General features: G+C 39.1%; 1 protein-coding gene across 2 annotated transcripts; it reads left to right on the plus strand.

Annotated features, from left to right (window-relative positions):
• The first annotated feature begins 17339 nt into the window (after positions 1–17339).
• LOC126368160 (uncharacterized) lies at positions 17340–23609 on the plus strand. Of its 2 annotated transcripts, none has more exons than XM_050012045.1 (4): positions 17340–17879; positions 18024–18200; positions 18588–18800; positions 19436–23609. In XM_050012045.1, the coding sequence occupies exon 4, from the start codon at positions 19682–19684 to the stop codon at positions 23042–23044; it is 3363 nt and encodes a 1120-aa protein (XP_049868002.1). In that variant the 5' UTR covers positions 17340–17879; positions 18024–18200; positions 18588–18800; positions 19436–19681; the 3' UTR covers positions 23045–23609. The 2 variants fall into 2 exon arrangements, with proteins under 2 accessions (XP_049868002.1, XP_049868003.1); XM_050012046.1 differs by having other exon boundaries at positions 17350–17879.
• Positions 23610–24241: the final 632 nt, after the last annotated feature.

The raw sequence follows: 24241 nt of genomic DNA on the forward strand, positions 1-24241 counted from the left end.
CGTTGTATGACGCCCGTCCATAGTGCGCCAACAAAGAATAAAGAATAATACTAAGTATAGAACGGACCCTTTCCGCCCCGTACCAATTTGTTTCGCGCGTCAAGTTAGATTTACCTCACCCCCTCTGCGTCTCACTTTAATATAAGTAGGCGTAAGTCGCTAAGAAATAACTGTCTTGATCTCGCGGTAAGATGGCACACGATTAGAATGAGATTTTTCTATGAAGTGTCCGGGGTGTGGCGCCACCTAAGAACACCTATTTTGAGCTGAGTTTAAGGTGTTTTTTAAAGTCGCCTAAGTCTAAGTGTTTCTTAAAGTCGACGGGGTAGAGGAAGGTTCGAGTTAACATTTTAGAATGTTAGGGTGCATTTCCACCAGCGATGTGATATGCAGCTATGCTGCGAAGATGTGAAATCTACGCTACGAAACTATGTGACCTTTTCCACCAACACTAAGATATGTAGCTGTGCGAGGAAGATGTGCTGCGAAGATGCGCCTCTGCAAAGTAGCTGTGTTACGAGCTATGCTACGTATCCACAGCACACATCTATAGCTCCCATCCTTCCATATAAAAAAAACATATCTTAGTTGAATCCGTTTCCACCGGTGCTATGCTATGTGCACCAATGAATATGATTGGTGGATATCAATCGCATCCTTAGCATTACAGCTATGCTGTGAAGATGTGAAATCTACGCTACGAAAATATGTGACCGTTTCCACCAATACTACGCTAGGTAGCTGTACGAGAAAGTTGCGCATCTCGTCAGGGTAAAAAGCTGAACAACAATTCATCTTCCTCCATGAGTTCTTCTTCGCTCATTGCGAGATATAAAATAACTTTTTGCTTCCACGATGGCATGTCTCCTTTCAGCGAAAAACGCGGGCATACTGCAAGCATTCCCGATGGCTCATAGCAAGCATCTATAGCACGCATCCATAGCACGCATCCATAGCACGCATCCATAGCAGACATCCATATCACGCATCTTTCCATATAAAAAAACACATCTTAGTTGAATCCGTTTCCACCAGTGCTAAGCTATGTGCACCAATTACTATGATTGGTGGATATCAAACGCATCCATAGCATCGTAGCATAGCAAATCTCTGGTGGAAAAGCACCCTAACGCTGCGTTTCAATTGACGCGGAGATGAGCGGAGATGTGCAGGAATCAACCAATCACCGTGAGGGAGAGAGTGAAAGAGCGTCTTCGTTTTTCGCTCTCTCGAACGCTGTGATCGGTCAAATCCGCAAATCTCCGCTCTTCTCCGCCCATCTCCGCGTCAGTGGAAACCCGGCCTTAGTGTCTCCGGACCGTCCAACTTTTCCGCTAAGTACGTGCGAAAGGAATGATGCAAATTAGCACCGTTACAACTAAGCACTTAGTTTTGTGCAACAAGTGCCGACTTACTTTCTGTCAACTTGCTCTTAGGTCAAACATTGTAGTTGAATGGATTTTTTAACCTTAATATTTTTTTGCAGCTTATTTCCAGCAGTTGTGAGAAGCTGCAGTAGTTTTAGGCGGATGAGACGTTCGCTATGTAAAAAATGACTATCGATGTGTAACTATGTAACCATTGATGGTCCTGTAACTATTACTATTACCTAGCCGAACGTCAGTAACCGCTCTGTTGAACTATTATTGCCCTATAACACGATTGGCATATCTTTACTGGCAACTCAATTTTATGGTCTACTGGAGGATTGCGAATAATTCAGACGTATACTATTCTGACTTGACTCTAGCTTAAATAGTTGAGAAGGCTTTATATGCTAGTTACTGTTATGCTACATCTTCTTCTATCGTGTGGGTTGTGACGTGGATTACCAACCCCATCAACCCTAGTGTCAGGGTTATTATTGAGCCGCCATAGGCCCCTGACATGACTCATGTAACGACTGCGTACTTACATCAGTAAGTAATAACCGGCACCAACAGTTTTACGTGCCTTCCGATGCACTGATTATCTTACTTTTGGACAATCAGGTGATCAGCCTGTAATATTCTAACCAAACTAGCTCTAACTCGGGACCTCCGGATTGTGAGCACATCGCTCAACCAGTGGTTTGATAAAGATCTTGCTGGCTGATCTCCAGGTTATCCGAAATGACGATGATCTGTTAAGCCACTGACACGCTGATGTAAGTACATAGACATTACATGACTCATGTCAGGGGCCTTTGGCAGCTTAATAATAACCCTGACACCAGGATTGCTGAAGTCATCCACCTCACAACCAACACGATTGGAGGTCATGCGAAATCTATTAAACTGGATACATTATTCGTTTCGTAGAATTTATATCAGTATTCAATCACCGTAAAACGGGATATATCCACCCACATATTTTATAAATTATGCCCGCAAATATACGTCGTAGCTATGACGCATTTTGAATATTTGCTCTCTCTTTACTTTCCCTGCATTTTTACGCTACATCCTCTTTGAAATACTTGAAATACTTACGGAGGGGGATTTAAGGAGGGCGCACGGAACTTCCAACAACTCCTTAAAGGAATTTCAAGTGCGTGTATGTATTTAATGTACTGTGAAAAAGTAACAATAAATTTCACAACGGGATATAAATCTTGCTTGTAAGATGAAGGGATGTTATTTTAGTTGGTTATTGCAGTTGTACGGGAGTTTGCGTGACTGCCTGTTAGGGTGCGAGATATAATAACAATATAGTGTATCTACCCCTTTATATAGAGGTTGTTTTAGGTCAACGAACTATTATGAGCGAAACAACAATACTTTGTTGTGTCTACACAAGAAAAATTTAACATAATCTAATGGGTAAATGGCTTCATATCATTTAACTAAGCACGTACATACATACATACATACATAAACTCACGCCCGTAATCCCTAATGGGGTGGGCAGAGCCACAAGTAATCAAAGACAACTTGCAGCCACTGTTGATACGATGTCGTAAGCTGGATATGATGAACCTTATGGTGATAAGGGATCAGCCTATCGCCCATAACATTAGTCCATCATGTTAGAGGACACAATCCCTCTGTCAGTTTTTACGACATGCCCGGGAAGACAAGCAGCTGAACGTTTTCTATGTTTTTTATTTGCTCCCAGAATAGCATAGAAGCAAACTAAGCACGTATCAAAAGAAAAATTAAAGGTGAACTTTCTATTACAAATAAGCTAAATTCTTTGTCACACTTTTGTTGGTATAATTGGCTTTCAATCCTATGTTGTGTACAAATTGTTAAATAACTAAATAATAATGAAATAACACTAGTAACCCTGATACGGGGGTTAATGAGGTCGATCATTCATCTCACAACTCACGCGAGAGAAATGATGAGAAAATCAAAGTTTGCCAAGATTACAAAATGCTCATATTTTTTCTCCTATCAATTGAAATCAGAATCATTTATTCAACTATATTATACGTCATTTCGCAAGGTTTTATGGCTGAGGAGAAGAAATGTCAAGAAACTGCAACAACAACACATATTTTAAATCAATGAGGGTTTACGTTGCAAGTTATTTAATTCCTAGGGGAACACATTTCTATCATATAATTTAGGTAATCATTATTAATAATAAATTGTGGTAGCCACATCCAACGCGAGATGAACAAAGTACCCACGCTTCACAGAACATGGCTTACACATTTTTACAATGATCAGACTATCACTGTCTTGCGTCACTTTGTCACAACGAGTGATAAATTAACTTCTACACATATACCGATTTCACAGAACACCACAAACATTCCTTTTTCTGTGCCCCAAATCCCCACTTCGCGGAGGGCTAACCTCGAGAGGGAAAAGTGACTGATCGCTTTTCATAAAATCCGCCAGGCTTAACGAGTTTGGACCGAGAACTTTTACCGTTTGCGCTAAATACGCAGCGTGCCATTTGTTTAAGTCGTAGAGGTGTGATAAATCGATTCCGGATACTTACAGACGGAAATACGGATTCTCATTTGCCTAAATTTGAAAGGTAGGGGGAAATAATTTTGTAGAGGAGTCCGTGGCCTAGTGAGGGACCAGGTTATAGCTTACAACCCAGTAAAAAGCCAGTGGCTTATAAAGAAGCCTACCTGAATGTAACTCTGGCAATTGGTGACCAATTAACCCCTTCAACAACCCGCAATGAAACAGCCAGATGGAATATTTTTAGTGGAAGGCGTTTCCGCGTGACTAATATCAATGCAGAACTGGCAAACATTGTCTTCAATATCCTTCTTCTCAAGAATAAGCTCACAACTATATCCCAAGTGGGGTAGTCAGAGGCACATCCACGTCTCACCGAGCGAGTATCGAAATCAGAATCATTTATTCAACGTAATTATCATAGATAAACTTATTGATGGTCAATTTAACATTTTTGAATCTACTTCATTTCTCAAGATGTTATGAGTGTCTGAAGAGCAGAAATGACAAACTGCAACATAATAATATCTTTTAAATCAATGTAGGTGTTCATGTGAAGGTATTGAATAACTAGAGGAACACATTTATTTTAATAGCAAGCATTTTTATCATTTACCTAAAATCATTGACACACAGGGTCCACATAATAATATCAGCGTCGTGGTTCACGCTGCGACTTGTGCTGAGTGAGGCCCTTTTAACTCAGGACGTCCACCACCACCTTAAATGATCATTTCGACAAACATCCGTCTTGCTTTTTTTGTAATTGTTAAGTGTTTCTAACGTTATAAGAGAATGGCAATGAACAGTCAATAAATTTGTTACCTATGGTGGCGATAGCGAAATAGTTTTTTCACCTTAAGTTCATGTGATGTTTCTTTCTTTCTTTCTATGTGTGTCTGTCTGTTTGTTTGTCCGTCTGTCAGGGCAAAACGCAGCGACGAATTTCCGTGATTTTTAAGTGGAGAAAGATGAAGAGTGACATAGACTACTTTTTGTCTCGTTTTAACTACCTAAATGGAGATGGAATTTTCTAAGAAGCATCCGCAATTTTCAAGGTAGAAATCTAAATATTGGTATTCGGATTTATTTGTGACTAACAAAAACATCGTGCATCCTTTTTTATTCAAATCTGTTCCCAACCCCTTAAAAGAGGAGGTGAAATTTAATATGGGACTTTCCGCAGTTTTCAGGGTAGGAAGCTAAAAATTTGTTCAATAGGAAAGGGGGACCGTGGTACCCCGAATTTAACGCTAGCGAAACCGCGGGATAAAGCTATAAAGAATAGTTGCATTGGTTTTAATTCTAGTAAGATAAGTATATTATTTTATACGAGTATGTACTTATAACTTAACACCTCCGTGGTCCAGTGGTTTAAGCGTTGGGCTTACGATCCAGAGGTCCGGGTACAAATCTCGGTGGGGACACATAACGAAAATAACTTTGTGATCCCTAGTTGGTTATAGGAGGTTACAGGCTGATCACCTGATTGTCCGAAAGAAAAATGATCCGTGCTTCGGAAGGCACGTTAAGCCGTTGGTCCCGGTACTACTTACTGATGTAGTCGTTACATGAGCCATGTCAAGGGCCTTTTGCGGCTTAATAGTAACTTTGACACCAGGGTTGATGGGGGTCGGTAATCCACGTCACAACTCACACGATAGAAGAAGAAGTATTAAATACACTCATACAGTCAGATATGTTTATTTTATTAACGGTTTACCATTTGTTCAACTTGTGGAGGTGTGATAAATTGATTCAGGATGCCTACAGAACGTAAATACGGAATCTCATTTGTCTAAATTTGAATGTTAAGGAAAATAACGCCGAACAGTTATTGGTTCGAAAAACATGTCAAGAAAATTCGTAGAAAATTTCAAGCGTGAAATATATTAGAATACTCGGCCAAACAGTAAATTTGTGAAAGCATAAATTATGTTAAAATGGCGGTTACAAAAAAATTGTATTGTCGAATTTGTTCTCCAATTCATGTTTGGATCATAAATGATTATCATGCGCTCAGCGGTGAAGAAAAACATCGCAAGGAAAATCACATTCCCGAGAAATACATTTTTGGAGGTATGTGACTTAAGCTGTATTGGGCTGGTTTTCCCTTCACGGATTGGAAGGTCAGACAGGCAGTCGCTTTCGTAAAAAATCGGACCTGTAAAATCTTCAGGATAGGTAAGCGGACCCCGTGAAAAACGGGATAATGCGAAGGAGATGATGATGGCGTCAAAGATAAATTTTAAAATGCTTTCGCTCCCAATGCCTCTAATCATTCGTTTTTTTTTTATTTATTTATTTGGCTCACAAAACAGGTTGTGATTACAACACTAAAAATAGGTACAAAAAAATAATGTTTTGAACTAGATCCCAGCCCAAGACATGTGTGCTCAGCGTAGCCAAATATTACGAAGCTTGTACGGTATGTTTGTTGCGGCATCTAGTTTTACAAAATACATAAAACGTAAATGTACCAGGTGCATTACCTGTTGCATTACACAAACAATGCATTAATTCTTTACCGGATGAGACTGTCCAAATCGACGCCAGCTATCCTGAGGGAAACTTCGGACGGAACCAGCTACTAGATGGTTCGATTAGTCTTTCGCCCCTATACCCAGTTCCGACGATCGATTTGCACGTCAGAATCGCTACGGTCCTCCATCAGGGTTTCCCCTGACTTCGACCTGACCAGGCATGGTTGACACCATGGTATTTCACCTCACAACCCACACGACAAAAGAAGAAGAACACGAAGATACAAATATACGTCGTTAAAAATAAAACCCAGTGAATCTAATTACGTGGTTTGGCTGTGGGAGCGGTGTGTGAATCTTTACAAAGTCAGTGGTGTAAACTTAATAATTATTTCAACAAAAAACAAGTGAATAACCTGTGGCCACCCTTACTAATTATTTGCAAAGCCAGACTTCCTTGAAGGAAGTTGGATATTAAATAAAATACCTACTTAAAGTTGGAATAAAAGACTACTACTGCGGTAGACGTTGCGTCAGAAGTTTTAAGCAGCTCCGTAACTAGCTAACTGGGGAAATTAGCTCTGTTACTATCAAAGAAACTCAGAGATAGTCAATCTAGCGAAAAGTTCTTTATCATAATCCCAGAAGATTGCTGAGGAAAAATATGAGTATAGATGACTGATGACTGAGTCACCGTTGTCTTTTGGTTCACCGGCTTGCTTTGCGGGGTCGCCGGTTTGAACCCCGGTACGGGAATTGCACCAATGAGTTACTAATTTATCTTAAGTGCAGTTTTCACTAATACAGTTGGCTCGACCATTATAGACGGCGACACGGCTCGCCACATATGACGCTGGTCTAACGGGAAGCTCAGTGAAGAGGGGGTATTTAGTTCATCTTGCGATGGATGTAACTCTGACTACCCCAACTGGGATATCCCAGTTAACATTTTTGAATCAACTATATAGTTGTGAGCTTATACTATGTTATGTTAATATGGCGTCTTCGCATAATAAATAAAATATTGAACCCGATACATTTATGAAAACATCATGTATGTACGTAAAAATGTATCTCTCTTTCCGAGAAACTGTGAAAGGCATACTTTACAATACAAGAAATAAAATTAAATCGTTATTGAAAATTCTAGGTAAAGTAAATTAAATTCATCTTTTTTTGGGTTTTTACAATAAAATATCAGATAATATTTTGAATTTTTCAGAAAATAAATTTAAAGCTCACGTGAAGCTTACTTTATTTAAAAAGCTTGTTATGAGATTAATGATTACCTAAGTGATAAAAATGCCTGGAATTAAATGTGTTCCTTTAGTTATTAAATAACTTGTAATGAACATTGATTTAAAAGATGTGTTGCTGTTGCATTTTCTTGTATTTTTTTCTCCTCAACGTAAACCTTGCGAAATGACGTAAATTCAACAAGTTCATCCATGACAATTACGTTGAATAAATGATTCTGAGGATTTGATCACAGTCCGTGCGCAAGTTTTTGTCTCTACTTGGAGTATGTGACCAGCAGAGACAGGTAGACAAATACTAATGGGCGAAATGCGCCCAACTTGTCTTGTACCCATGACAATTACTTTGAATAAATGATTCTGATTTTGATTCCCATCCAAACAATTGACCGTACTTACATTTGTTTAACTTTGTCAATCGGTAGCAACCCAGCAGCGCCGCAATAAATGGATTTTGCAATGCAATCTGAGAACAAATAAAGCAAATGACTGTTAACCGACCTCCGATAGAAACTGCAAGTCAAACTATATCCGTGATAGGACAATAATTGGTGAAACTGGCAAACCAGGCTATTGCCGGCTTTGTTCGGGATATTGGATATTCGAATATCCGACATTATGGACGTCTGCATAATGATGACATAGATTGGAAAATCTGGACTTGATGTGGATCCGGTGCAGTGTATGGTTCACTCTCGTCCCGGCTTGACAAGAACTGGGGGGTTAAAATGGCCACATCGAAGCAATTTATCTAAGAAAGCAATATTGCTATTTGACATTGGTTTGCATTGCGCACTTACTTTTATATGCGCAAATGAAAATTGCAATATTGGTTTCTTAGGTGAATTGCTTCGTTGTGGCCATTTTAACCCCCCTGTTGTCACCTTATTACATTACACCTTATGTCAATCTAATACATTTTTATCACCGATTGTGACAATACTAACGTTTGCCTCTTACTTTGTTGTCGCAGGTTCGAATCCAACACAGGTCTAAACCAATGTTCGTCGAATTTGCTTTCGAATTCATGTTTGGATCATAAATGATTATCACGTGCTCAGCGGAGAAGGAAAACATCGTGAGGAAACCCACATTCCCGAAAAATGCATTTTCGGAGGTATGTGACCTAATCTGTATTGGGCTGGGTTTCTCTTCGATGGTTGGAAGGTCAGACAGGCAGTGGCTTCTGTAAAACACCGGACCTGTCAAATCTTCAGGTTAGGTAAGCGTACCCTGTGAAAATGGGATATTGCTAGGGGGATGATTGTGACAGAATACCAATCCGCCGACGTTATCGACGATTTGCCATATCGCTATCGGCCCACAAGGGTTAATTGTTTTAAATATAATCCCTTCGCGGAGGTTCGCGCCTAACTCCAAGTAGTTAATGCCATCTCCGGCAAATCTACAATAAGTTACGTCAAAAAAAAATCTGTTGATTGTCATTATCATTTGTAACTTGACACAGTAAATAATTATATAAGCTTAGTGGCAGCTTTTAAAAGAAACGCCGTTTGAATCATCTGATAAAGATGTAAAGGCCTGAGATGATGATGAAGTTTAGTAAGCTTGTGAGATCGAATTCCGTCCGAATCTAAATTTTTCGTTTAAATTTTCTCGTTATTCGAATATCCAATAGTATCTGAACCCCACTCTATACTCCGCACTAGCAGTTTGTTATCGATTTATTCCGTAAGATAAAACGCAACTTTTTTACGGTAATGATCGGAAAACGGATGGCAATAACATCGGGAGGATAACTGTGACAGATTGTGATAAGATACTGAGATGAGCGAGCGACAGGGATAGCAATCCATCGTCTATAATGTAAGCCTATAATACGAACGATCACGTACAGTGAGAATTAGAGGTAATCCCATCCAAAAAAAAAACATTTCGACCAAAACCTCCCACAAAGGCGACTTCTTCTTCTTCTATCGTGTGGGTTGTGAGGTGGAGTACCAACCTCATCAACCCTGGTGTCAGGGTTACTATTCACTCGTGGACGTGGACTACGACGACCTCCGTGGCCCAGTGGTTGAGCGTTGGGCTCACGATCCGGAGGTCCCGGGTTCGATTCCCGGTGGGGACATATCACAAAAATTACTTTGTGGTTCCTAGTTTGGTTAGGACATTACTGGCTGATCACCAGATTGTCCGAAAATAAGATGATCCGTGCTTCGGAAGGCACGTTAAGCCGTTGGTCCCGGTTACTACTTACTGATGTAAGTAAGTAGTCGTTACATGAGCTATGTCAGGGGCCTTTGGCGGCTCAATAGTAACCCTGACACCAGGGTTGATGAGGTTGGTACTCTACCTCACAACCCACACGATAGACGAAAAAGGGTTACTATTGAGCCGCTAAAGGCCCCTGACATGGCTCATGTAACTGTAAAGGCGACTTAAAAAGGTTATTTCAATCTTACTTCAAATCCCTAAGTGCTTCATGAATTGTATCGTGTATTATGTTCAAGATAAATTATCAAATTCTGATTACTAAATAAAGACAGATCGAAAACTGACAAAAAGCATTGACTTTTTTCTATATAACTTATTTATTAAAAAGGGAAGCTACAAGGAAAGAGAGGAAGGGGAAGACCAAGAAGAGCTTACATGGAACAAATTCAAGAGAAAGCGAACGTCGTGGCTTATAACGAAGTGAAGGAATTAGTCTTTAATAGACAAGAATAGAGAATGCTACATCGATGCGTGGGCCTTAAATTACTGACGATGAACTTTTTTATATGAATTTTAATCAAAAAAGTCAATAATATTTCAATTTCAATAATAATTTTATATAATAATAAGTCCGACATTTTATCACGTTTTTCTTTGACGTCACAGGTTGCTTTTTCATACAAATTCCATAGTAATTTCGTGTTTTGACGTTTAGTAAAAAGTAATTGATTTGACTAATTGAAAACTAGCCTATTTTAAAATGAAAATTCTCATTGCAATGTTCGCGGCAGCGGGGACGTACCCTTGAGTGCTTCTGTGCGTGTTTATAGCGTGCTTACACAAGTTATCACCTCGCTGATTCTATCGCGTACGGTCTCTCTATCTCGCTCCAGTAAATCACGGTTCTAAGTAAAAGAAAAGGATAAAAGCGTAGAAAAGTGTTATGGATGATAAAAATGCACAGAATTACATTTTAACAATCTGTAGTTATAAATCTATTGAGTTTGGCAATACCACAGGTCGTCTATGTAATGTATTAGTCTTACCGATGAACGGCCTCCATAGTCGAGTGATTGAGCTTTGGGCTCACGATCCTCTAGATTCAAATTCAAATTCAAAAATATCTTTACCTACCGAATAAAGATATTTTATAATTTGAACAGAAGCTGTATAATGGAGTTGAATTAGATGATACCTTTGGTGTTATTGCACCTCACAGCCCACACGATAAGAAGAAAACCGATGTCAGAAGAAGTTATAAACTCACAAACATTATTTTATTTACTTTTTTTACCTCAGATGAATATATTTGCACTGACAATCCTGAAATTACATTCATCACATAGCCCGCTTTTTCCAGCTTAAAACACACATAATAATTTAATCCTCGCTGTGCCCCATATCTCTGTACGTCAGGGGTGTATAATGTGATACTTTAGTTAAACAATTACTCCAACCTCGTAAGGGTACTGGGTACAAATGACAAATGACAGGCCCAGCCGATGTCGAATCAAGTGTCGACTACAGGCTCGCCCGGCCTTTGTTCTTACTGAATAATGACTGCAACTTTACCTAACTACTTCCCTTTGTTTTGATGTTTTGTTTCTAATACGGTGATTTTCGTGTCTGCGATTGATGTTTATTGTTGTGATGCTTTGAGAGGAATGTTGGCATGAATGGAACGGAAATGCACTCATATGTCAGAAGGGGAGGGAAACATCTTCTTCTATCGTGTGGGTTGTGAGGTAGATTACCAACCCCATCAATCCTGGTGTCAGGGTTACTATTGAACCACCAAAGGCGCCTGACATGGCTCATGTGACGACTACTAACTTGCATCAGTAATTAGCAACCGGGATAGAAACCACACGGAAAATAATATAAAAAGAACACTAAAGTTAAAACATATTAGAAAAAAAAACATAAATTAAAAATAATAATAACAAATATTTAAATATGCAACTGACGGCCCGATCATCTGCGGTGGGGCAGGGCGTCCTAAATAAAAGGACCTCCTAGTCCTCCTCCTCTACCTTACCTAGGCTTCTAAGTTAATGCTTTCCGTAGCTTAACTGTGTCTACACTGTCTTGCTTCACTTTCTACTTCTGTGCTTGTCAATTCTACTCTTCCGTGCTTGTGTTATTTATGTACATTATTTGGGAACGTGAAATAAACATGATTGGAGTGTATTTGCTGTGTTCGAATTATTATAACGATCCCGGTAGGTGCACCCCATAACGGCATCTGCAACTGCTTGTATAATCGCCACGTCACCTCAACAACTGCATACTGGTGGCGCGACAGTCGTTACGCCACCATGGTGTCTTAGTGAGTTATGGCTCTAAAAGACCCTACATTAGACTGCTTTTTTTGACGTGAATTATGGCAGATTAGCCGTAGAGTGCATTAACTACTTGACTGGACAAATGGGGAGCGCTGAAGGCTCTCACCGGATACAACGTTTAAGACAACAGGCCTGAGGGTGCCCAGTTGGGCGCGAACCAAATTAGACTGCAAACATAAGCGTTACGTTGGTAAGTCAGACATTTTTTTTTCTTAGCGCAGTGCATATTTATGTTGATAATTTAATTTCCTAAATAAACACTTATATTTTGAAGCAGATGTAAAACGAATGCTAAGAAAAAAAACACCTACCTATTAGTTTATTCACCCTTTAGTTTATCCATCCTGTTTAAAAAAATATGATTTATGTAACAATGCATCTTCTTTATATTGGAAACATTATTTGCAGATACTTTTTACCACAATCTGCACCGAAAAACTGGCGTCCGAAGGACGTAATATACGATCCCGACGACCCGATTACTCTAGCCATAGAGGCAGCCAATCAGCTCGCGACACCAAACACTTCAGGGCCCCGATACCGACCCCGCCGGCGTGGTCGACGATTTCCCTCATTCAGCGCTTATCGCTATCGACCCACTAGGGTCGATTAATTCTTTCAAATATTTTTCCTCTCAGACGACGCCCTGAGCCGAGGTTCGCGCCCAACTGGGCACCCTCAGGCCTGTTGTCTTAAACGTTGTACCGGGTGAGAGCCTTCAGCGCTCCCCATTTGTCCGGCCAAGTAGTTAATGCCATCTGCGGCAAATCTACAATAAGTCACGTCAAAAAAAAATGCACCGAAAAAAGTATTACAAACATAAATCGTAGCTGTTGTAAAACACGTTAAAAACTGTCATCTTCCAAAAAAATTAAGGTTAGAATTTATCACGAAAAGTCGTGAACAGTCTCGAACCCAACCAGGGCATGAATTAAGTAGAAAGTTTTAAATTAGTTTAGACAGGCCAGGCCAGAATCGTTCAAGTCTCGACCATCGACGCTTATACTGCTATTTGGACTTTGATTAGTTGGGGGGGGGGGGTTATTTCGGAAGTGGGGTAATGGACTTTCGATTAGCAACAAGCGTACGATTGATTGTTTGCGTAATGGGTTCAAGTGTTCAATTTATTAACTATAAATAAAGATGAATATTATACTTCCGCCATTGAGTTATTAGAAAAAGATTAAATACAAGGGACAAAAACTAACTTATCGTCGCCATAAGGTAAAAAAATCACTATCAAATGTGTGATTTTCCTTCAACAACAGTTTAGGTGTGTTGTTTAGTTGTAGCTTTTATTACAAAAAGTCACATCAGAATGTGAATTTTCAAGAGAATATGCTTACGTGGTTTTCACTATTAGGCGACGTTGTGTCATAATTTTATATTCTACAACAAAACGGACAGTCAAAAGCGAAGGTGGTGTGTCTGGGGGGTTAAGACCACATCGAATCAATTCATCTAAAAAGCAATATTGCTATTTGACATTTGCGCATATAAATGCAAGTGCGCAATGCAAACAAATTTCAAATAGCAATATTGCTTTTTTAAATACTTACTGTGGTCTTTTTAACCCGAAAATCGTAGTGAGTGTAATTATTTTTTTTATGACGTGACTTATTGTAAATTTGCCGCAGATGGCATTAACTACTTGGCCGGACAAATGGGGATCGCTGAAGGCTCACCTGGTACAACGTTTAAGACAACAAGCCTGAGCCCAGTTGGGCGCGAACCTCGGCTCGGCTGAGAGGAAAATATGAAAGAATTAATCGAGTCTAGCGGATCGATAGCGATAACCGCTGATTGAGGGAAGACGTCGATCACGCCAGCGGGGTCGGTATCGGGGTTAGTAATTCCATGTGCCTACCCCTAAATATGCGTGATCTTATGAAAGTATAACAGACACGTTGGTCAGAGAACAAATTTAAAGCTCACGTGAAGCTTACTTTATGTAAAAAAGCCTATTATACGTATAAGATTAATGATTACCTAAATGATAAAAATGTCTGGTATTGAATGTGTTCCTCTATTAAATAACTTGTAATGTACCCTCATTGATTTAAAAGATGTGTTGCTGTTGCAGTTTCTTGTCATTTCTTTTCCTCAGCCATAACACCTTGCGAAATGACGTAAATTCAAACAAGTTTATCCATGATAAATTATTACGTTGAATAAATGATTCTGATTCTGATTCACGTTTTGTTCATGTATCTGACTGTAGCTATCGCAATGTTATCCGACTATTTTTGAACTAGTTTTACCTAAAATACAATCAGTATTAATGAGTTTCGGAATATACCTCCAGCTTTTCCCCCTGTACAGCTTGTCGCTAATTCTCGTCTGCATTCCCGAGTCTTTCAGGCGAAGTTAAATTATCTTTCCGATTGCGATAGAAGCTGGAAATCGCATGTAAATCACGCTGCGGAATTAAAGAGCGTTTGGATAAGGTAATAACGGGAAAAATCGTTAGAAAATTTAGTTATGTAAATTGACAGCTATGATTAGTTCTTCACCCTTATGTACGGGTTGTGAAGATAACTTTTGAGTCGGCAGTGGCTCATGTAGGTAAGTCATATAATGATTACATACTCATTTTACGTGTAGTGTTTCCCGAAAATCGGCTAATATCCATTAATAATCGATTATTTTCTATGGACCCAAATTAGTAAGTAACATAATTATTATGCCTAATAGAATGTGACGTATCATTCGGTCACCGTCTAAAAAACCTTTTGTTGGATATGGAGCTATATTCTGTCGACGATTTTATGAAAAATTGACATTGTATTTTATTGTAATTACTAAAATGTCATTTTATTTTATACATAATTATTTTATTACACATATTAGCCATGACATTGTATTGATTAATTTATCTTGTGACATATTATTATAATTTTTTTATCTCTATGTTGACATTCTTTTGTTATAATTTTCGACGATCATAATTATATTATTTAGGTATGTTGTTACCGTTTTATATTGTATCTGAATGTGTTGTACAATTAAATGTGAAATAAATGAATATAATCTATCGATTAATCGGTAGTATCGATATTTAGATTATTTAGGGGGCTCCATAATCGATTGATTGATAACTGATTTTTCGCCAACTATTCTTACGTGAGTAAATAGAAGCCGGGACTTACTGCTTAACGTCCGTCCGAAGTACGGGTCATCGTTCGGACAATCAGGTGATCAGCATGCAATATCTTAACTAAACTAGGGATCACAAAGTGACTTTTGTGATGTCCTTATCAGGTTTAAAACCCGGGACCTCCGGACCGCGAGCCCAACGCTCAACCACTGAACCACCGGGGGTGGTTATTTATTACCGTTGTTAGTGACATAGAGCTTATGGACATGAGTTGTATCCTATCTGTATTAATTTACGTTGACTTCATTATAACGACATCCGTGGTACAGTGGTTGAGCGTTGGACTCACGATCCGGAGGTCCCGGGTTCGATTCCCGGTGGGGACATACCACAAAAATTACTTTGTGGTCCCTAATTTGGTCAGGACATTACAGGCTGATCACCAAATTGTCCGAAAGTAAGTAGTACTTTAGTTTTACTTTTAGGTATTTATTTTTTGTTGCACCATCCCGCATCCAAGTTTGTAAATGTTTATTTCCTTTTGGTGGTTGCCTGGAAGAAATTGCTCTAGAGCAATAAGGCCGCCCAAATTGTACTGTATTCATGTGTTATGTCTGATTGTATAAATGTAGTTCTGTGCAATAAAGTATATTTGATTTGATTTGAAAGTAAGATGATCCGTGCTTCGAAAGGCACGTTAAGCCGTTGGTCCCGGTTAGTACTTACTGATGTAAGTAAGTAGTCGTTACATGAGCCATGTCGGGGACTTTGGCAGCTGAATAACCCTGTCACCAGGGGTTGGTAATCTACCTCACAACCCACACGATAGAAGAAGACTTCATTATGTTACATTACTTCCGTGTTCATTGTCGGGGGCAAAGTTCAAACAAAGCTCTTGCTTTGGGAGTATTTTAAAATAATCCTTTACAACACTCGTGTTGGCTTCAATCTTATTACATAATGAGTTCCTCGTTGACACGCTAATGAAAGCAATATGCATGTTGTTATATTATTGAACAATATCTGCAATGTTATAAACAAACTCTTTGGACAGATTGGCATACGACCACGGCTATCTTCTAAACAGAAACAGAAATAAATAATTAAATGTTTATTTTTTTACTTATCGATAATAACATACATTTTAGGTAGCAACTTGATTCTATACATAATTTAAAAAATATATTTAAATAATAAATAATTTTAATTTTTTAACTTATATTTAGAAGAAATTCAGAGAAATATACCTATTTTTTTTGTTTTATACTTTTTAAAGCGTGATTTTCCGTTTGTCGGATTTTAGTTTTGCCACTTAATATACATATTTTTATTTATTTATTTTGGGGTGTTATTTATTAAGAAAATGTGCTTCCCATACGTGTTTTATGCAAGATTTGGAGATAAAACCTACCCGGAACATGTCTGAGAAATCATGTTATCAATCCAACGGAATTATCGAAAAATAATTATAATAATGTAAGTCTACTTAAATTTATTGTTTATATTTTTATTGTGTTATTATTTTTTGTCTTTATATTAGTAAGTATAATTGTTCTTGTAATTTCATAAGACTTGTACGCGTATGTAGGTGTTGGCATCCCCAACAAAATTATATTTTTAATATTTAAGTATGGCAATACTTGCCTTCGAATCTCGAAACTAACGTGTACCTATCGTGTGTTAAACATTTTATAATATAAATTAATAAAAGTGCAGTCAACATTGTCCAGCTGTGTTATTCCCATACCTACCATCAAGCAGAGCATCGACCACATCTAGATGCCCACATTGGTCCTTCGTCCCGGTAATAAGAATCAGCCAGCTGCGAGGAAGATTGCCGCGATCAAGTCGCGATTTACATACGACTTCGGCTTTCTAACGACAGTGCAGAGAAGACGAGTACTATTTGGCACACGCAGAAAAATACACAGTGCAGCAAGATATTTCATCATCGTTGAAGAACTACAACATTTACATCGTTTCATACAATTTCTATCAAGATAATTTCGCATTATTACATTTCGCCGCCATTTTACTTCTTTCGTCATCGTTTTCGTCGTGGTGAAGTTCCCTGCGAGCGACAGTCACCCGTGTCTACAGGAAATAAGGTCGGATTTTGCAGCATATTTTCAGAATTCACCCTAAACACAATTGAAACGTCCCGCGCTTTACCGGAAATTCATCATCGACCGCTCATCGACCGAAGCGCGAAACGTCAACGCGCCATTGGCTGAACACAGAAGCAACGCGATCGCCTATTCGTCGAAGTTGAAGTTCTGCCAACGCGACGCAATAAGGAGGTATTGGTACACGAAATCGAGTGAAACGCAAGATAGTAGTTCTCAACGCAAGTAACAAGGACAGCATATATTCCTACTAATTTTAAGAGGTTGTTTAATTTAGTCGTGTACGTTTGACGTTACTCAGTAGTTTTTTAGTAGCGTAAACGCAATTTTTATACACGCCATTTTGATGTAATTCCGTGTTACAACAGAATATTTAGAATTTTTTGAGTGTATACGTTGTTATCATTGTGAAAATGTCTGTTTCTAACGGAGAGGAGGACGTAGCTGCAAAACTAAGCAAACTTAAGTTAAACCGCGGCTATAATAAAGGTACGTTGACACGTTTTCATACCACATTATCCGACGTCAATAAGTTAAAAGATGTTCCGTTAGCCACGCTTGAAGAAAAGCGCAAAAAAGTGCTATTGACTTATGAACAATACGAAAATTATAATAGAGAAATAATCTTTCTAGATCCTAAAGAGGAAATGTCGGAAGATATCGCGACAACAGAGGACAAAATGTATTCCGTCCTCTCTATTTTGGATCGGGAAATTGCGTCCCGCAAGCAGGTTTTGCAGCCTCCGCCTCCGCCTCCTCCAGCTAAGAGATTGGTGAACCTACCAACTTTAGGGATTCCTATATTCGCAGGTAAATATTCCGAATATACACCATTTATTGAACTGTTCAAATCTGTAATTCACAATGATGCCACGCTTGACAATATACAAAAACTCCATTATTTGAGAAACTTTTTAAGCAGTGAACCACTTAAATTGATTCAAAACTTACCACTCACCAGTGCCAGCTATGATGAAGCAATCAAAATGCTCGATGATAGGTACTGTCAGAAATTTCAGGTCATTAATGAACATGTAAATATTTTATTGGACTTGCCCCACATATCTCGTTCGACTCCCACCCAGCTTAGGGAATTTATTTGTCAAGTCAGACAACACTTGGCCGCAATCAAAAACATGAATACATGCGTTGACAACTGGGATCCCATCCTAATTTGTATTTTGGTACGGAAATTAGATTCTTACACGGGAAGAGCCTACCACATGGAACGTGACACGTCTGCAGAGCCCACGGTTAAGGAGCTGCTGGCATTTTTAGAGAAGAGAGCGCTCGCAATGGAAAATGCTGAGCCTCCTGCGAAGCCCTCTACCAGCAACGCCTATGGTAACAGGCAGTCCAGATTGGCAGTCAACGTAGCAGCGGTGGGAAGCAAACCAGCATGCAATTACTGTAAGTACACAGAACATAAAATATTTTCATGCAGTAAATTTAAACTTCTACCTATAGTAGACAGAATTAACTTTGTTAAAGAAAAAGAGCTGTGCAATACATGTTTAAATAAACACATGGGTAAATGTAGATACCATTTTAGATGTGGTCAGTGCAAGCTAAACCACAACACACTGATCCATCTCGATTCAAAGACAGAGCCAGTCATTATGCTCTCAAGTAAAGTATCTAATGACATTTTACTCCCCACAGCTCGCATCAAACTTATTGCCCAGGACCAGAGAGAGGTCCATGTAAAAGCAGTGCTAGATTCTGCCTCCCAAGCTTCCTTGGTGACAAGCAAGCTTGTGAAAGTCTTGGGATTGGCTCCTGTGCAGAATAGCACTCACATCATAGGAGTCACAGACAATAAAAGCAGTGTAAAATTTTCCATCCCATTAGAAATACATTCATTGAAGTCTCCTTACAAAACATCCATCAACTGCCACGTAGTGGACACAATAACATGTCGCTTGCCTCAGCAGAAGATAGACACATCCAGGATCAAAATACCTGCAGGAATAGAGCTGGCTGACGATGACTTTTTCCTACCATCTGATATACACATGCTGATTGGTGCCGACGTATTTTTTCAGATACTGGAGCTTCCGGCGAGCCAGCAGAGCGAGCCTCGGCCGAGCCACACGCTACTGCCGAGCCCGGCGGCGCTGCGGCCTGAGCCGTGCGCCTACGCGACATCTACCGCTCCGCCCGAGGATGGCCCGCGCATTTTAAACACTAAGTTTGGACATATAATTGGCGGTGCTTTACCAAGTCAGCATGAGGTAACAAAGCTTATATCGCTCTTATGCACGAAGTGTGACAACAATTTAAATGATACTATGGCAAACTTCTTCCAAACTGAGTCTGTACCTGAGGTATATAAGGAGCAACTTTCAGAACATGACATTGTAGAAAATAACTTTCAAAGTACTATGAAATTGGAAAATAATAAATTCCAAGTGGACTTACCACTAAAGATTCCTATTTCTGATGTGAATGAAACATTAGGTGAATCTTTCGATTTAGCTTTGTATAGGTTCTTAAGTCTTGAGAAAAAATTGAATAACAATAGTGTTTTACACTCAGAATATACTAAGTTCATAAACGAATATGTAGAGCTGGGACACGGTCATTATATTAATTTGGATTCTTATAATTTGAGGCAGGATCCCGTATATTTTCTCCCACACCACGCGGTTATAAACGAGAGCAGCAAAACCACTCGTACACGAGTAGTGTTCGACGCGTCTATGAACACGCGCAGTAAGGTTTCTCTCAACGACATTTTACTTAACGGCCCAGTCGTGCAAAGGGATCTCTTTGACATAGTCATTTTATATAGATTCGGAGATTATACATTTAATGCAGATATCAAACGTATGTTTAGGGGGGTCTTAGTAAATCCTGAACACACCTCATTACAAAATATTTTATGGCGTGAAGACCCTTCCCAACCCATTAAATGTATACGATTAGATACCGTCACATATGGATTAAAATCGTCAAGTTATTTAGCGACTCGATGCTTACTAGAGCTTGCAAAACAGAATGAAACTAACTTACCTTTAGCCGCTTCCATAATTAAAAACTGTACCTATGTCGATGACGTCATGGTTTCGCATTCTAATTTGAATACATTACTTGAGGCAAAAATGCAACTAACACAATTGCTGGCTCTGGGTAGCTTCGAATTGCACAAGTGGTCATCCAACAACAAACAGGTGTTGTCAGATATTCCCACGAGGCTACAACAGTTGGATGATATAGAACTTCAAAAGGAAAATTATAATATAAAGGCGCTAGGTCTGTCTATAGACGTACAGGAAGATTGCTTTGTCATAACACCTCCCACAAACATGCATACACAAAACATCACAAAAAGAAATATCTTAAGCCATATTTCTCGATTTTATGACCCACTAGGCTTTGTTTGTCCGATTGTGGTGAAGGCGAAGGTCATTATGCAGCAGCTATGGCTTGAGAAGATGGAGTGGGACGCATGTCCGCCTCAGCACATACATGACGAGTGGGTACAATTTTCTAATAACCTAGCTTCTATGGACACTATTAAATTAAAAAGAAACATACAGATTCCCTCAGACGCTGAAGCTGTGCAGCTCATTGGATTCGCAGACGCCTCGAGTTCTACGGGCTACGGTTGCTGTGTATACCTACGAGTGGTTCACTCATCAGGTACAGTTGAAACATCCTTACTGTGTTCGAAATCACGCATCAATCCACGCACGAAACCGTTGACCGTTCCGAGGCTCGAACTCAACGCATGTCTGTTACTAGCAAAGTTAATAACCAGAGTGCATGAAACGCTCACAACGAAGATACGAGTAGACGATGTTTACCTATTTTCTGACTCGCAGATATCTTTAGCTTGGCTTAAAACGGAAGTCACAAAACTACAAGCGTATGTTTCGAACAGAGTGAGAGTAATCCAACAACTCACTAATAGATGGCGCTGGCTGTATGTGAATACTCAGGAGAACCCTGCAGACTTGGTGAGCAGAGGAGTGGACGATCCGCGAGTACTAGCTTCCAGCACACTGTGGTGGAACGGACCAGCCTTCCTTCAGCACAGGGAGTATTCATTTAACAATAAAATACAGTCGCCTACAGAATTACCTGAATTGAAACCGCAAGCAGAAGACGCAGATCATGGCGCAGTTATCCTTTCTTGCACTTTAGATCAGTCGCAGGTACTCGACATGATGATACGTAACATTTCAGACATTAACAAAATGCAGCGTATCTTAGCATACATACTTAGATTTTGTCATAATAGTAAGCCGACGAACACAAAAATAAAAACGAAATTTTTGTCGAGCAATGAATTGCAGAGGGCTCTGCTACTTTTAATTAAGCACGAGCAAACAGTCTATTATAACGAAGAAATAAAATGCTTATTGAAAGGCGATCATATTAAAGGCTCATTAAAACCTTTGCATCCATTTCTCGACGAGGAGGGCGTACTTAGAGTAGGAGGTAGACTACACAACTCAGACATTCCATACACACAAAAACACCCTGCTATTTTGCCAAAGCAATCGCGACTAACGCAACTTATTATACGTCACGAGCATTTTCGATTGCTTCATGCAGGGCCCAAACTGCTATTAGCGCAGATAAATCAAAAATACTGGTTAGTAAACGGTATCAGAACGATTAAAAAAGTTATTCATAACTGTTTAGTTTGTTTCAGAATGAAAGCAAACACTGCAGGACAGCTCATGGGTTCCTTGCCAAAACAGCGTGTCACCGCTTCAAGGGCCTTTCAAGTTGTTGGAGTGGACTTCGCTGGGCCGGTGCAGTTAAAAAATTCACGCATTAGGCGAGCAACTCTTAGTAAAGGTTACATCTGTGTATTCGTCTGCTTCACAACAAAAGCGGTTCATCTAGAACTAGCTTCAGACTTATCCACGGATACCTTTCTCGCCTGCTTTAAGAGATTTATTTCGCGTCGATCACTGCCCACCGAGGTCTTCTGCGACAATGGGACCGCATTTGTAGGGGCAAGGAACAAATTAACTGACTTGTACAAGCTGCACGGCTCCGTTGACCACCAGACACAGGTGCAAGGGTTTGCGTCCCAACAAGGAATAAAATTCCACTTTATTCCTGCATATTCACCGGTGTTCGCTGGTCTAGCGGAGGCTGCAGTCAAAAGTTCTAAATATCACTTAAAAAGAACAATAGAAAAAGATATACTTACTTACGAACAATTGAATACGGTTTTATCTCAAATTGAAGCCATTTTAAACTCGCGACCCATCATGCCGATTTCATCCTCGGACATTGCAGATTTTAGTTACTTAACACCAGGACATTTTTTAGTAGGAGGTCCACTTGTGTCCTACCCTGAACCTGACATAACGGAGGTTCCTGCTAATAGGCTCAAATTTTGGACTTTGGTTGAGAACATGAAACAATGTTTTTGGAAAGCGTGGCACAAACAATACTTAAACATATTGCAAAGTCGACCAAAATGGCGCGATAGTTTGCCTAACATAACAGTAGGTTCATTAGTTATAATGCGCGAGCCAAATTCAGCTCCTCTGTACTGGTCTATGGCTAGAGTGACTCAGATTTTCCCAGGCGGAGACGGTAAGGTCCGAGCCTTAGAGTTAAAAACGTCCAATGGCAAGACGTATACTCGATCGTTATCGAGCGTTTGTATTTTACCTTTAGAATAAGTTTTATTATTTACATAAGATAGCATAAAACACTTTTCTCTTTTTTTGTGTGATGTATCCTAAGATAGGTTTATTCTATAAGAGTTAATTATTATACTATTATTACCATATACATTCATATACCTAATTGTAAAATGTTGAATTAGTTATTTCACATATATGTTAAGCTTGCTTATTAGAGTAAAAAGTAAAAAAATATATCACGTTTCCTACAATTTCATTGAATTTATAAGCTATATTGTTATTACTATAAAAACAAAGTTAAGATTTGCAAGTTTAATTTAATTACTGTGTTAGTTGATGATATGATATACCCGACTTGTAATATTATTTCGCAGCCATGAGTTATTCATTTGATTTCTTGAGGATAGAATAAGTTGTATTGTATTCTTTTAGTTTAAATTCTCTCAGGCCGCAGCATGTTGGCATCCCCAACAAAATTATATTTTTAATATTTAAGTATGGCAATACTTGCCTTCGAATCTCGAAACTAACGTGTACTTATCGTGTGTTAAACATTTTATAATATAAATTAATAAAAGTGCAGTCAACATTGTCCAGCTGTGTTATTCCCATACCTACCATCAAGCAGAGCATCGACCACATCTAGATGCCCACAGTAGGTATGTCTATCTGTAGTATTATACACTGCATGTCTCCTTATCATGTAGGTCAGCTGGAAGAAATCTCTTTTTTAGAGATAAGCTTACCTGTACTGTCTGATTTCTTTGTGTGTTTCTTTCTGTGTTCTATTGTGTACAAATAAATAAATAAATAATAAAACCCGCAAATAATAGCTGTACAAAATAAGCCCTTTCGAAAAATGAAACTTTTTGGTCCGCACTCTATGTCACCTAGAGGCCGCCACATTGAATATAACGTGACGTCACATAGCCTATAACAACCGGACAATCAAGACGCTTCTAGTGACATTTTATTTATAGAATTCTGACAGGTGGTATAGAAGTTAGGTTGAGCAAACGTGCTTGCATATACACATACATAAATAAATACATAGCGGTAAAGTAAAACACATAACCCTCCTTTTAGCTTTGCCGCAGTCGGATGAAAACAGTATTTTCTTACACAGTAGCAGCTGGATAATTGCACTAGTTTTCCAAACCTGTAGTCGGCAGAGCCATACAGAAAACAACACTTGGTGTAAGAATGGATATGATGGACGGTGTGAATGATTCC

This window comes from Pectinophora gossypiella, chromosome 7 (assembly GCF_024362695.1).
Source record: "Pectinophora gossypiella chromosome 7, ilPecGoss1.1, whole genome shotgun sequence".
Taxonomy (NCBI): Eukaryota; Metazoa; Arthropoda; class Insecta; order Lepidoptera; family Gelechiidae; genus Pectinophora; species Pectinophora gossypiella.

Bases quoted from the DNA above. Each gene is read 5' to 3' on its own strand.
- LOC126368160 (XM_050012045.1), top strand. From the start codon at position 19,682: ATGGCAAACTTCTTCCAAACTGAGTCTGTACCTGAGGTATATAAGGAG.